The sequence below is a fragment of the Mus caroli genome, unplaced genomic scaffold (genome assembly GCF_978045245.1).
Source record: "Mus caroli unplaced genomic scaffold, Mus_caroli_1 scaffold_10, whole genome shotgun sequence".
Classification (NCBI taxonomy): domain Eukaryota; kingdom Metazoa; phylum Chordata; class Mammalia; order Rodentia; family Muridae; genus Mus; species Mus caroli.
This window is the reverse complement of record NW_028227265.1, coordinates 4,142,245-4,158,236: the sequence shown is the minus strand read 5'-3', so window position 1 is coordinate 4,158,236 and position 15,992 is coordinate 4,142,245. Positions and strand designations below refer to the sequence as shown.

Sequence of the window (15,992 nt, the reverse complement as noted above, 5' to 3'; positions counted from 1 at the left end):
CATATGTGTATGTACATGAGCATATGAATATGTGTTTGTGCTTGTGTATACATGGGTGTGTGCATGTGTGTGCACTTTCTTACTCAAACTATCTGGGTGATGTGTTAGGAGATCTCTCTCTACTTCACTTGACAGCTTTATCCATCACTGGCAGCACAGACCTGCCTATCTTCTGTCTGTCCTTACTGTCAGCAGTAAGGCCACCCTGCCACCCGAGTGGATAGAGGGGACACACTCACTAAAGCCGGCACATGGGCACTGGACACCTGCCTCTTGGCATGGGCCTCTGACCACTGCACCACACTGCCTGTCCCGGGAGCAGAGGCATCAGCTAAGCAGCCTTTGACAAGACTGTACGGAACAGTCCTGGTGCATGTGTCCAGCCTGTCTTGCCTCAGTGATCTATCTCAAGTCTGGAGGAATTCAGGGCTCTCCTGTCATCTGCACTCCACAGACCTGCTGATAATGTGTGATGTCATCAGCAGTGAGGTCATAAGGGTTTCAGGGTCAAAAGGTCAAGTGGGTGACTTCTTTATTCCCTACAGCAGTCCCCCCTGTCAGATTCTGACCTGCTTGTCCTCTGCGGGTCACTGGCAAGGTTGTTAATATCAGCAGAGTCCAGTTTCTCTTAAGTTCCAGACCCAAGCAGCCTTTCTTAGCACAGCTGTCACCAGGCCCTTCCTGTCATTGCCCACTTGCTTTGGGAACAGTCTCACTCTTAAACTAAATTCTGCTAAATAAGGAAGATTGTGGAATTGAGTCATGGGGGGAAAAAGGAGACAGAAGAGAATCGGAACACGGATGCTAACACGTGGCTTTGCACGAAAGTCAGACTTCTGCGCAGGCAGTTCTGGGGACAAAGCTGTGTACTGAGAGTCTGTGCTGTAGCACCACTGCACAGAAAGATAATCCTCCCTCCCTCCACTCCCTCCCTCCCTCCCTCCACTCCCTCCCTCCCTCCACTCCCTCCCTCCCTCCCTCCTCCCCTCCCTCCTTCCTCCCCTCTCTCCCTCCCTCCTCCCCTCCCTCCCTCCTCTCCCTCCCTCCCTCCCTCCTTCTCTCCCTCTCTTCTTTCCTCTCTTCTTCCCTCCTTCTCTCCCTCCCTCCCTTCCTCTCTCCCTCTCCCCCGCCCCCTGCCATGTTAAGCCAATGCGCAGGCTTTGAACAACAGATAAGGTTAATCTTACTGGAAACCGAAGATTCCATGTGCATGCGTTTACTTCCACATCAACAGCAGCAGCAGAGACAGCAGCAGAGACGGGGTTGCGGGGAGGGGGGTGACTTAAAAGATATTCACTGTTCTGATGTGGAGGCTAAAGCCCAGCCAGGGTCAAGGTGTCTGAAGGCCTCTGACTTGCATCCTTGGATCCTCATGTGGAGTTTCTCTCGGTGTGTTGCCAGTCTTCCCTCTCTCTCCTCCTCCCATCTCGGGCTTTCCCTCTCTTCTCTCTCCTCTTTCCTCCTCCTCCTTTCTTCTTCTCCATGTGTGCATGCTTGTGTGTGTGAAGGTAGGTGTGCACGTGTGTGGGTGCTCACACACATGTATGTGTGCATGTGGAGGCACAGGGATCAATCTCAGGTTTCTTCCACAGTAGCTTTCCACCTTGTTGTGTGAGCCCAGACCCCTCACTAAACCTGAAGCACATAGCACCACACCTGGCTTTTAAAAACATCTTGTTTTAAACTTTACTTTGCACATATGGGTGTTTGCCTGCATGAATGGTTACACACAACATACATGCCGTGCCCACAGGAGCCAGAAGAAGGCATCTGATCCCCCTGAATCTGGAGTTAAAGACAGCTGTGAGCTGCCATGTGGATGCTGGGAATTGAACCTGGGTCCTCCGGAAGAGCAACCAATCCTCTTCACTGCTGAGCCATCTTTCCAGCCCCATGGCTTTTGTAAATACCTGCTTATGGGAGTGAAACTCAGGTTCTCCTGCTTTGCCCGCTGAGACTCCCCAGCCCTTGACTCTGCTCCTCCTAGGGCAGATGTTGTGAAGGAAGAGGTTACGGTCGTAAAAGAGGTCATTTGGGGACGACTTCTGAGTCTGCAGTGCCCTCTGCTCTGAAGGATAGTTCACTACTCATTTGTTGATTGATTGAGAGAAGACCTCACATAGCCTGGGTGGGCCTCAAATGTGCTATAAAGTCAAGAATGGACTTCAACTTCTGATTGCCCTTCTTCCCTCATCTGGGTGCTGGGGTTACAGGCAGGCGTCACCGTGCCCAGATCTGAGGGGACACTTCTCATTTGTTATGATTCAATACGTTATCTTAGTGAGACACATGGACAAGCTTTGTTACTGATGCTCATGGAACTATCAACACGTAACTGGTATAACGTAATTTTGACCAGTAGTCCTGACCCTGGGGACCTCAGTGTAGTGGTTATAGCACCAAATGTAGGCGGAGTTAGCATAGCTCACTGTACTTCAGATGCTCTGGTCCTGTTAGACCAGATCCTCTGTTATCTCTGTTGCACTTTGGGCGATGTGAAATGATACAGTCTCAGTGAGTCTTACTACTAAAAATAGCCTAAAATCCGCTGGTGTAATATACATGAATGATTCATAGTCGCCCCCACCCCTCGCTGCTTCCATTCTGTGTATCCCCTGGGGATACAAGTAATGTTAATATTAGCCAGAGCAACACATAATTAGGAAAATAAATCTACTGAAAAAAGTAATATAGCATAAATTAAATAAATTAAATATAAATCAAATCAGATATAAAACAATGCATTCAATTACCCGCATCACTGCCTCATCCTCTCAGGGAGATGTCTGAGTTGAGGCTCATTTTCCTTCTAGGAGAGGGGCAGAGCAGAGCCCAGAGCAATGAGCTGAGCCCAGTCCTGGAAAGGTGGTACCTGGCCTGCTTTTCACTGGAGCTGTGGGACATTTGCTAAAGGTGCTGTCCTTGAGGCCAGCTAGGTTTTAGACTCAGGAAGACAGCCTGCTGTCTGTTTTAATGTGTAAATCCATGAGCTGATTTCTGAGTGTTTGGGAACACTTACATTGTGCTATTAAATGCTCAAAATGTTCTGTTATGTGAAGGTCCACTGATTCAGAGTGTTCCAGTTGATGGGCCAGAGGTGGATCTCAGTTGGTACTTGAATAGTAGCAGCAAGCCATAAGTTGGACCCTATTGTCACAAACATCAAATATTGTGTCGCACTTTTGTAATCCCAGCACTCAGAACACAGACACGAGGGTCGGGATTGCAAGGTTATTCTGAGGTATAAAGTGAGTTCAAGACCAGCCTGATCTGTGTGAAACCCTGTTTAAAAAACAAAAAAAAAACAAACAAGCAAACAAAAATGTCTAATTTTAATCGACTTCCATTACCCTGGAAGAGGAAGGAAAAACAGTTGCTGATCAAGAGTTACAAGTGTGGATATCAGGCTCCAGAGCTAGAACTAAGTTTCAAACCAAGCCAATGCTTCACAGATTCTGCCCCAATCTCTTCCGCAGCCCAAGCTGTCTGTGCTGTCTTGCTCTCCACATAAGCTGACACCTTGTTAAAAAATGTCTTTACACTTTGTATAAAAATATATTTAATTTGCCTGATGTAATTGTAATCTTGTAGGCTGACTGCTAGATAAGCTCACCCTTTCTTGTTCTTTCTGAACTCTGGCCAGCTGGTTCAAGTGAGCTGTTCTGGCCCAAACTCCACTCCCAGGTGACTGATTCGATCTGCCTTCTCTCAGCTTCTCACTGAATTGCTCTGCTTGGCCTCAAACTAACTCCAGCGATTTGTTCTACTCTCTGGCTTCTTCTTATTCCCTGACTTCAATGGCCTCTGCTGGCCTGCACTGAACTGTATGTGTTCACAGACAAACTCAACTCCACTGCACTGCACTCAGGGCAATGACTCCCGACTCACACACACACACTCTCTCTCTCTCTCTCTCTCTCTCTCTCTCTCTCTCTCTCTCTCTCTCTGCGCTGCTTGTCCCTGTCTGTTCTTGTGAGAGTCGGGTGTTTCCTCTCTCTGACTCGGTCTCTCAGATCTTTTTCTGATGCATCAATTTGTCTGCCCCTAAATTAGACATCACTTTCACACATGGCTTCTCCCTTCTACAATCTAATTTTACGTTGAAAGTGTGTGTTAAGGGTGTGTCTGTATTCTAGCCAGAGAGGTCAAAGCTGTGTACTAAGAACATGTCTGCATTCCAGCCAAACCACACAGACCTAGGTCTTTGGATGTGATCCCTTGCCAGAGCAGCCATGTTGCTGGATTTAAATTCCCCAACAACACCCAGACTCCCCTTCCCTCGAATGACCTGTCTCCATTTAGCCAAGGTCTGGAATGCTCCAGACATCTCCCCTGTACCTATCTGTGCAACCACGCTTGCCAGATGGTGACATGTGACTCAGAAAGAGGACGTTGTCACCTGCCCCACCTCTGGTCTGTGCTCACTGTCTGTCACATGCCCTGTCCCTGGTCTATGCTCAGTGTGTTTGGGTTGATTTTACTCTCACCAGTGTCCCCTCAATTGGTGCAAGTGAGTTACTCATGAGAATAACTGGCGGGTGCCTACACCAGCCTCTAGCAGCTTGCAACCCCAGCTTGCCTAGACTTCAGAAATCACAAAATTATAGCGATAGCATCCCCAGTGGTTTTGATAGCTGGAGAAGAACCCCAACATGCATCGAGTGGTGGTAGCTTACCTCTTAGTTATACTTTTGCTATCCCCACTATGGAAGATTGTTCTGGACCTGCCTACCCTAGCATAGATCCTGGAAACTGGGATCTTTTTCTCTTGCAGAGCCCCCTGTATCAAGAGAGCACTCCCCCTTGCACCTGCCACACTCTCTTGCCCTCCTAGCAGTCATGAGTGATTAGGGGCAGGGGCTGTGTCTTGTAGTGAGTTCTAGATGGCTGACTGCCCTTAGGTGTTGGAAGAATGAGCAAGATACAAGTCCATGGGACAGTGGGCTCCGGACAGGGTGTTCTCATTGCTCCCAGTGGGCCTGCTCTCTCAGACATTTCCCTTCACTTCTTCTCTGATCCCCAGCTCTCTGCAGGCTCCCAGACCCTGTAACAGCTTCCAACGGAGGCACCTGCCTGATTCAGCCATACTCAGACTTCCATCCTCCAAGCAACCTCTCAGAGCGCCACTCCATTAAAACTAGAAATGCCTCCTTCCTGTTGGCCTATGCAAACGCAGGATGAGTTCCTCTTGCCCAAACCGCAAGCTCCTTAACTTGGAGCATCATACCAACCAGAACTTGCCTCCTTAGTCCATCATGAATATTTGAAATAGAAATATTCTCAAGATGGCTGACAGTCACCTGCCTACTGCCGAGATCAAATAAACAGGATCATTTCTTCCTATTGATTTGATCCTCTTCCTATTATTGGGTGGGTCTTACTCCATTCCCCACCCCTACCCCCAGGTTCTGTGCTGCCCATCTTTATATCAACTTGTCACGAGCTAGAGTCATCAGAGGAGGAAGCCTCAGTTGAGACAATGTCTCCATAAGTTGGGACTGTAGGGCATTTTCTTAGTCATTGATGAGGGAAGGCCCAGCCTAGTGTGGGTGGTGCCATCCCTGGGCATCACTGGTCCAGGCTGAGCAAGCCATAAGGAGCAAGCCAGTAAGCAGCACTCCTCCATGGCCTCTGCATCAGCTCCTGCCTCCAGGTTCCTGTCCTGCTTGAATTCCTGCACTGACTTCCTTCAGTGATGGACTGTGGTGTGGAAGTGTCAGCCTAATGAACACTTTCCTCCCCAACTTGCTTTGGTTGTCGCATTTCTCATTGTAGTGATAATTTGCTTGCCACCGAGGTGTTCTGTCACAGTGATAACTTGCTTCTGGTCACGGTATTCGTCACAGTGATGGAAGAGCTAACAGAGACACTTCATGTTAGCAGTGACTGCTCCCCTATTGAACTCTTACATGCACATCTCACTGTGTGAGACGTGAGGACCAGTTGGTTTCATCTTCTGCAATCTCATTCCTGCCTTTGCATCTATCTGTAAGCTTCTCTGCCAATCTCCCACAGCTCTTACACTGCTCCAAAAGTGACTGGCCCCATCTGTATCCTACCTCTGACAGTTTTTATTGGATACCCCCCCCCCCCAGCATTGGCCTTTCCCCAACTGAATCATTAGTGTGTCTTGCTTTATGCCCTGACTACTGTTGGCACACATTTATCCTGTAGATCTCAGTCCAGAGAGTCAGACCACGGTTGTAGCCTCACACGTCCATGCATGCCCGAGTTTTGACAGAGTACCTGCTAAGGACCCATCTCATGAGGGAGTGAACCCAGCAGACAGATGGTGTTCATGTGTAACTCACACTCCATCACAGTTCGGGTAGAGATTGCGTGAAGGAAGCAGTGTGTGAGGAGAAGGACTTTGTAGAAAAAGAAGGCAAAGCTGATGTTCACAGCCATGTCCAGACGTTTGCCTTGTGGCAGATGCTGTTACCTACAAGGTTGCTCCCATGACGTTTTTAAGTAACTTGATGATATGTGTTGGGGTGTTCATAGCTATCGTGGTGGGCTGCAGGTTGGCCACACCTGGGAGAAGGAATTCCAGCTGACGAGGCATGCTTGAGAAATATGAAATATGCATCTGATCTGTTGCTCTCTCTGAGGCTCAATGCAGAGGCACTGGTATTACCTCAAATTGTTGACAGTGTGCCCCACTCAGATGCCAACGGTCCCACACCAATGTGGTCCACTCCTTTAGGAAGCTGGTTATAGGGCTCAGGGCTTCCTGCAACCAGGTGGCGCCTCCCAGTATTGCTCTAGGAATAAAGACAGATTGTGTTTGCCCTGGATGGCATGGGATTCTCTATGTAGACTAGTCTGGCTTCAAATTCACAGAGCTCTACCTGTCTTTGCCTCCCATGTGCTGAGGAACAAATGTGTGCTGCCATGTCTGACTCGCCTGTCTTTGCAATGTGCTTGGAACTTACCATGTAGGCTTAGCTGGCAGTGAACCCCAGGGATCCCCTGGTCTCTACCTTCCTAGTCCTGGGTACAGTGTATACCACTGTGCCTGAATTGTTTGTGTGGGTTCTGGGAATCAAATTCAGGACTTTATACTTCTGTAGCAGTAATCACTGTCCTGACTGAGCCATTTCTTTTCTCTGGGCGGGGGGGGGGGGGTTCAAGACAGGGTTTCTCTGTGTAGCCCTGACTGTCCTGGAACTCACTCTGTAGACCAGGCTGGCCTTGAACTCAGAAACTGCCTCTGCCTCCCGAGTGCTTGGATTAAAGGCATGCACCACCACTGCCTGGCAGTGAAGATAGATTTTAATGGTGGACTAAATAGAGCATATTAAGAGAGGGGGGTCTGCTTCCTAGCCATGGGTTACTTCCATGGTCATGTCAACCCAGCCAGGTGTCACCTTCCTCCTCCTCCTCCATCTTCCCCTCCTCCCTCTCCTCCTCCTCTTCCGCTCCTTGGGTGATGGATGGTTTCCTCGGCAGTGTCTTATATGTAGATCTCTGCCTGTGTATGGAACGAGAAGACCAATGCTCCTTTCTAATTTTTCTAGCCTCCAGGAAAGGACAAAATCACTGAACCTGGCTGTCAGAGAACTCACTGCTCAGGTAAGCCCATCCTCCTCCCATTTTCTCCTGACCTAATTTTGCATCCAGATCTTTAGCGGGCTTTAGTGGAAGCAGACTTTTCAGAGCTGTCTGCCAGGCTGTGGCAGCGAGGCAGAGCTGAAGACGGGGAGCCACAGACTCTGAGGATGTCTGTTGGTGTTAGGCCTGGTTCTTTCCATGCTCCCAGAAGTGAGACTCAGACCCAAAATATATTTATAGATACCTTGGCCTGGGGTAGCTAGGCTCTTCTCTGACTATATCATAACTTAATATAACCTATTTATTCTGAGCTACATCCTGCCACGTGGCTGGTTACTTCTGCTCAGGTACAATGCGCCCATCTGGTCACATCTTCATGGGTAAATCTCCCTCTCCTGGTTGTATCCCAAAGTTCTTTCTGCCTCCTGATGTTTCACCTTCTATTCTACCTTTTCCTATAGGGCTGTAGGTTTTCTTTATTGACAGGTGATGCATCCATACAATACACAAGATATTCTCTCTACAGAGCTCTCCACCCATGGCCACTTCCAAATGGACAGTTGACCTTGGATTCAGAAGGGGTTTCTGTCCAGAGGCTGGGGAAGGATGTCGCCGGAAGTGCTGAGTGCCTTTTTAGAGAGTGGCTCATAGCTTCAATCTCAACCTTCCATAGGCAGAGGCAGGAGGATCAAGGGTTCAAAGCCCACCAGAGCTACATAGCAGGATGCTGTCACAAATGAATGAGTGAACAAAGATTTTGGGATAGAAGTAACTGGCTTCTCCTGAGAGCTCAAGTTCAGGCTTCTCAGAAATGGAAGTGGGTCAGTGGATGAAGGGCTTGTTTTGTTTTTCCGTTCTTCGGATCATTTTCCTAGCACCATTTGTGACAGCACACACCGGGCAAGCCCAGCATCTCCCCCCTCCATGGAGGAAAGGCTGCTCTGGCTACTCTGGTTCAGCGTGTGAGGGTTCATCTTACACCAGGGGAGGCATGGTGGCAGGAGCGTGGGGCAGTTGGTCACACGGCATCCACAGACAGGAAGCAGAGTGTGGACACTACTGCACAGCTCTCTCTCCTCTTACTCAGTCCAGGATCGCAGCTCATGGGACAGTGTGGCCCACAGCGAAGGGTAGGTCTCCCAAATCTTTAACCCCATTGTGAAGACATGTTCAGAGATGGTCTCCTGGGTGATTCTACATCCTGACAAGTTATCAATCAATATTAGCTGGTTGTGGGGGTTCACGCCTTTAGTCCCAGCACTTGGGAGGCAGAGACAGGCAGATCTCTAAGTTTGAGGCCAGCCTGGTCTATAGAGTGAGTTCCAGGCAGTTCAAGGCTACATGGTGAAACCCCATCTCAACAAACATCCCACTTAATATTAACCATCATATTATCTGTACTTTCATAGCAAGATTTTCTTATGTGAAGCAGCAGGTTCCCCCACAGTGTTCCCTAAATAGTGCTCCCCGAGTGGAGTCTGCATCCTAGGTGTTAGATAGAGTGTTCACAGAACAGAGTCCTCCCTTGTGGTCACACCTGACAGAGCTGTGGGTCCAGACACCCTGGAGTTGCTTTGAGGTATGCAGATGGACACCTGGATCTGGACACTCCATCGCTGGGAGCTGGAGGTTCCACAACAGCCAAGGATGTAGAATAATGGTTTCTGAGTAGAGCCTCTGACCTGAGAGGAATATCAGTTGTCTTTCATGACCAGAGACAGGAAGGCTGCAGGGTCAGGGAAGTGGTCAGTCAGTAAGCTGTCTGCCATACAAACCAGTTTCACCCCCAGAGCCCATGTAAAAAGAGTGGGCATTGTGGCCCACACTCATAATGCCTACACTGGGAAGGCAGAAGCAGAAGGATCCTTGGGGCTCACTGGCAGCTGGACTAGAGGAAACATTGAGCTCTGGGTTCAGCGAGAGACTGTCAGAAAAACGTGGAGACTAACTGAGGAAGACACCCAAAGTTAACCTCTGGCTTCCACACACATGCATTCAAACACACATACACAGATACACACACACACACATACACACACATATATATGCACATGCACACACATACAAGCACACACACAGACACAGACATACATACACACACACATATATATATATATGCACATGCACACACATATAAGCACACACACAGACACACACACGCACACACAGCACATATGTATACACACGTACACACATAGACACACACATATACATATATAAATACACAGATACACATATTCACACATGCACACACACAGACACACACATACATACACACATATACACACACACATAAACATGCACACACAGACACATACATATACACACATGCACACACATACACTCATACATACACATGCACACATATATGCACATATGTATGCACATGCACACACAGAGACACACACATATACATATACATATTCACACATGCACACACATACACACACATACATACACATACACATGAAAACACAGACACATACACACACACACACACACACACACACACACACACACGGCCAGAGAAAACTTTCCGGGAAGCATGCCGAGTGGCTTGTTTTCAACATAACTACGCGGCTGCCGCTGTGAGCTGTTAGTAAGGCTGTAGTGTTTGTCCCTTCTCTTATTTATTTTTTCTTTTCTTTCTGTCTTTTCCTTCCCTTACTTATTTCCAAAGCTGATATCTGACAGTTTTGTTCTGGCCACATGGTCAAGGGTTTGATGGATTCCTGTCAGCAACCAGTAATGTTTATAAAGGACATCAGACTTGGGAAGGCTTGTGATCAACCCATGAGCTTTCTGGCTGCTCACCCAGGGGGGGCAATGAGGTGTATTTCTTGTTTTGCCCAGCTTGGCCATGGGCTAGGCAGACCATTACCAGAGACCTTGAGGACACTGTTTTCCTGAATGCTGGGAGGGCTCTCTGTCTTTGTGTGCTGCAACTTCGAAGCACTGAGAGGCCGGACAGCTCTCAGGCAGGGCTGGATGGCTGAGGGCTGGGTGCCAATACGGTCTGGTTCTGGTGGGGATCTCTTCCGAGGGACAGATGGCCAACTCCATGCTGTGTCTTTGCTTGATGGAAAGGGAAAGAGAACAGGAGGGCTCTCTGAGGTTGATGATGATGACGACGATGGTGATGATGGTGTGTGTGCACCTAGAGGAGAGCATAGGTGTTAAATTCAGGAACACCATCTACCTCCTTTGGGAGGGTCTCTCAGAGGCCTGGAGCTTACCAATGAGGCTACACTGGTAACCAGCAAACCCTAGGGACCCTCTGGTCTCTACTTCTCTAGCTCTGGGATTACAAGTCTGTGCGACGATGTGACACTTATGTGGGTTCTGTGGGCCCAGCTCAGTCTCCATGCTTACAAAGCAAGCACTTTTACTGACAGAGCCACTACCCCCTGCCCCCAGTCCTTTTCCAAGGGCACTGATACTTTCATGAGGTTCTACCTTTAGGACCTGTTACTTCCCAGAGCCCCCTCTTGGTCCCATCATCATACGGGGGCTGAAGATTTCAGCACATGAAATTTTGGAGGACCCAAGCATTCATGCCATGGCTCACCCCATCTCTTCCATATTTATAGTCCACTTATAATGACTGTCTTAGTCAGGGTCTATTCCTGAACAAAACATCATGAGCAAGAAGCAAGTTGGGGAGGAAAGGGTTTTTATTCAGTTTACACTTCCACATGGCTGTTCATCACCAAAGGAAGTCAGGACTGGAACTCAAGCAGGTCAGGAAGCAGGAGCTGATGCAGAGGCCATGGAGGGTGCCGCTTACTGGCTTGCTTCCCCTGGCTTGCTCAGCCTGCTTTCTTATAGAACCCAAGACTACCAGCCCAGGGATGGCACCACTCACAATGGGCCCTCCCCCCTTGATCACTAATTGAGAAAATGCCTTACAGCTGGATCTCATGGAGGCATTTCCTCAAGGGAGGCTGCTTTCTCCATGATAACTCCAGCTTGTGTCAAGTTGACACACAAAACCAGCCAGTACCATGACTTCTCTTTTCTGTCAAATTAAGGAGCTGTGCCTTAGATTTTAAAATGTAAATGTAAAACTTCCGTTCTTTAATGAGATCCTCAGAGGCTAATTTTATTTGTAAATAAGAAAGACGTGCAGATTTTTTTCTGAGGTGGGTATGCGTATTCTATTGCACGTATGTGAGCATGGTACGCTGTGTGGCAACTGAGACAGAGCCTGGAATTTTAACCTTATCCCTGTCCCCTGAAGACTGGCAAATGACCATGAGAGAAAAGGCTCGGCTCAACACAGTTTTCTTTCTTTAGTGTACTCACACATACACACTCAACCCCTGATACTTTCAGAGTGAGTTGGGACCTTCCTTAAGCTCATTACATTTCTTGACTCTCATGGGTCACCCAAACTAAAGGTAATTAAGGAATAAATGAGATCGAAATAGTTAGAAATAATTGGGATATCTAGAGACTGGTAGGTATTATATTATATCCAGCAGAGACTGAACGAGTGCGCCGTTTAATCTGGAAATTTAGAAAGGCGGCTTCACGTTAATAGTGCAGCTTGAATTATGGGCTTTCTCAGCAAAGGAGAAACTGGCCTAATTATGATTAAGAGACACTGTTAACTAAGATCAGAGATATTAGAGGAGACCTGAGAACCCTGGCTGGCATCACAAAGTTAACCGGTGAGTCTTTGAAGTTCCCAAGGTGACAGTTGTGGGTGGATAGGATGGGCGGAGCCTGACATGGGCATTGACCCAACCGAGACAGGGCCAGAGCAAGGTGCCCCAGACACCTTTCTTTAAGTTCTTAGTTCTAACATACGGGACAAGTCTCAGGACTCCTTCAGATCCTTAAGATGAATAACTCTGGCCGTGTGGATGAGCAGCTGGAGTAGGCTTCGGTGCAGGCCAACTCTGCTGTGAGCTTCAGAAGTGAGGTTGGAAAATCCTAGGCATGAAGGGGAAAGTAATGGCAGCCCGAAGAGAAGGGCAGAGCATTTTAGGACCCAGGAGAGAAGGGTGGAGCATTTTAGGACCCAGGAGAGAAGGGCGGAGCATTTTAGGACCCAGGAGAGAAGGGCGGAGCATTTTAGGACCCAAGAGAGAAGGGCGGAGCATTTTAGGACCCAAGAGAGAAGGGCGGAGCATTTTAGGACCCAGGAGAGAAGGGCAGAGCCTTTTAGGACTGGGTGACATTGGCTTTGGTTCTGATAGCAGCTTCCATTTGATCTTGGATAAACCAAATGTTTACAATTAACTGTATCCCTCCACGTGGACCGATAGCTTTCAGCTTCTGAAAGGGATTTCATGTACTTTTATTATTTTGGCGATAAATAACGGTGCCTGGGGTGAGGGGTTACGTTCTGTGTGGTCTTTCCCAGAGTGCTCACTGCTCTTATCCTCACAGAAATGTGCTGTGTGCTTTGGGTGAGCTGAAAACATAGGTTTATCGCTAATCTGAGTATAGATAACAGATACCCATGAGCTCTTAGCCTTAAATAAAAGAAAAAAAGAAGATGATGGTTTAGGCGCGGCATAAAAGATAACCTGGCGGAATTTGGGGAATGAGACAGGTTGAAGAGTTTTGTTGTTTTGGAAACTCAAAGGAAAACAGGCGATGTGTGTGGAGTCCAGGTGTGGGGAGACACTCGATAACCCCGAGTCTTCCACGAGGTGACTTGTCTGACTTCGGTCAGACTCTCCAGCGAGTATCTGCACTCCTGGTTTCTTAGTCTTCTAATAAGGAAATATAGCGGATCCTCTGACCTCAATGTCAAAAATCTTAGTTGACCACCTACTGTTGCCAGGGGCAGAGTCCTGATCATGGACTGCCTACTGTGTGCCAGGGGCAGAGTCCTGTTCATGGACTGCCTACTGTGTGCCAAGGGCAGAGTCCTGTTCATGGACTGCCTACTGTGTGCCAGGCGCAGAGTCCTGCTCATGGACTGCCTACTGTGTGCCAGGGGCAGAGTCCCTGCTCACTGACGGCCTACTGTGTGCCAGGGGCAGAGTCCTGCTCATGGACTGCCTACTGTGTGCCAGGCGCAGAGTCCTGCTCATGGACATTGTAGACAGATGAGGAGACAGCTGCCAGCAGGAGAGGAAGCTGGGGGAGACTGGGGTGAAGGTGAGGGACGGGAATCAGCAAAGCCCTTTTCCCAGGGGCACCTTGGAACAACTGGCCTGAGGTTATGAGGCTCTGAGGGCTCAGGCAGGAGTGGGGAAATGCCAAGGCAGAGGTATAGTGATAGCTTTGTCTGCTTGTGGCTGCTCTGTGAGCTCACACCAGCCTGTGTGGGGCAGGGCTGTGCTGAGGCCGCACTAGTGGCCACCTCTCTTCCTCCTTCCTCATCTCTTTCTTCCCTCTCTTTCCCTACCCTCCTCCCACTCCTCCTCATCTACCCCCATCTCTGCCTCTCTCCTCCCTCCTCCCTCCTCTGCTCCCTACTCTCTGTATTGTTCTCTCCCTCCTCTCTGCTCTCCCCTCGCCTCTTCTCGTCTTCCTTCTTGCTCCCTCTTCCTTTCCTGCTTTCCTTCTAACCCATTGCTCCCTAACGCCTCCTCTTCTGCTCACTCTGTCAGTCCACTAAATACTCAGAGACCCAGCCCCTCAGCCTCACCCCCTCTGTCTTCTGGTTGGAAGTAGCAGGCATTGATTCTGCCCTTTCTCCTGGCAGGTGTGCTCAGGTGAGAAGCTGTGCAGCTCTCTGAGGAGGAGACTCAGTGACCTCGACACCAGGCTGCCTGCCTTGCTGGAAGCCAAGATGCTGGCCCTATCAGGTAACTGCAGAGGCACGTATATTCAGTCACTGACCAGCGTGGTGGTCACACAGCTGCCTGGGAGGCTGAGGTAGGAGGATTACAGATTCAAGGCCTGGTCTATGCTGAGAATTCTATGCCTGCCTGATCGAGTTAAAGAGATGGAGAAGGGAGTCCATGGGAGAGCCATTGCTTAGCATGTACAAGGCCCCAGGCTTAAGCTCATGGCTACACACACACATAATCATACACACATATATACACACACACAAACACATATATACACACACATACACCATGCATCACACACACATATATATACACAGACACATTCATATATACACATATAAACACACCATACATACCACACATACACATATACATATATACACATACACTCACACTCTCACACACATACACAAACACACTCATATACACACACATACACACCATACATCATACACATATACATACACAAACACACTCACATATACACACATATACACAAATACACACCATACATACCACACATACACATATACACACACAAAACCTCACATTCTCACACAATAAACATACACTCATACACACACACACACACATATAAACACACATACATATATATAAACTTACTCATACTCTCACACACATAAACATACACACACACACATATATATATATACATACATACACAAACACACTCACATATACACACATGTACAGAACACACATTACACACATATACACACACTCACATACACACACATACACATACAATATACACACACACACAAACACACTCACATATAAGCACACATATACACACATACACACTCACATACACACACATACCACATATATCATACACACATATACACACAGCACTCATACTCACACACACACAAATAACACACACACACAAATAACACACACACAATGTGGCAGTTATGTTGCCAGAGTTCTCAGGCTCACAGCCTGGGAGCTGGTGGCTCTAACAAGCCAGGCTCAGCCACCAGCTCCAATAGGCCAATTAAGCAGACAAGTAGCACTGAAGTGCAGAGGGAGGACATTACTCAATGTGACCACACTGGGAAAAGGAATCAAGGTACACAGTGACCCCTACTTCATCTTCGGAGCCCTGGCAGGAGGCTTAGGTTAGAATAGAGGGCAGCATGCTTCCATGAAGGAACAGTGTCCTTGGAAGGGTCCCATGGACACCCCGCTGACACAGTTTGCTCTCGAGAGGCCATGCCCTGTGTGTGAGTTGTAGGACTTTAGGAAGTGGGCCTGTTGCTCCATGGGCTTGATTCCAGCAATGGTGTAAGCTCTGTGTGTGGTGGGAGCCCAATGTGGGTGACTGTGTGCCAGACGCTCCTTTTAGAAGTTGGTTATGGGGCTATGGTTATAAGTTATGGTATCTGTTATGATATATATAGTTCTATGTCAGTTGGTGGAGTGATTTCTGAGTTCTTTGCCCAGAACCCATGTAAAGGAGCTCAGGGAGGTTCCTGCACTCATAACCCTGCACAGGGAGGGTGGAGACAGATGGAGGCCTGGCCTCAGTGGCCAGTCAGATTCACTTAGCTACTTAGCTCAGAGCAGTGAGAGACCTTGTCTTAAAAAACAAGGTGGGCAACAGCTGAGGGCTGACTGGGTCAGGTTGACCTCCAACCCCAATCATGACATGCC

The 15,992-nt window shown here is 48.3% G+C and overlaps 1 protein-coding gene across 1 annotated transcript in view; it reads left to right on the top strand.

The window, feature by feature from the left end:
- Positions 1-15,992, top strand: part of Disc1 (DISC1 scaffold protein) — a 210,771-nt gene that overhangs the window by 87,876 nt on the left and 106,903 nt on the right. Inside the window, exons 7-8 of the mRNA XM_021170050.3 lie at positions 7,521-7,575; positions 14,222-14,324. Coding sequence (XP_021025709.1) covers positions 7,521-7,575; positions 14,222-14,324 — 158 coding nt within the window. The remainder of the gene's footprint in view (positions 1-7,520; positions 7,576-14,221; positions 14,325-15,992) is intronic.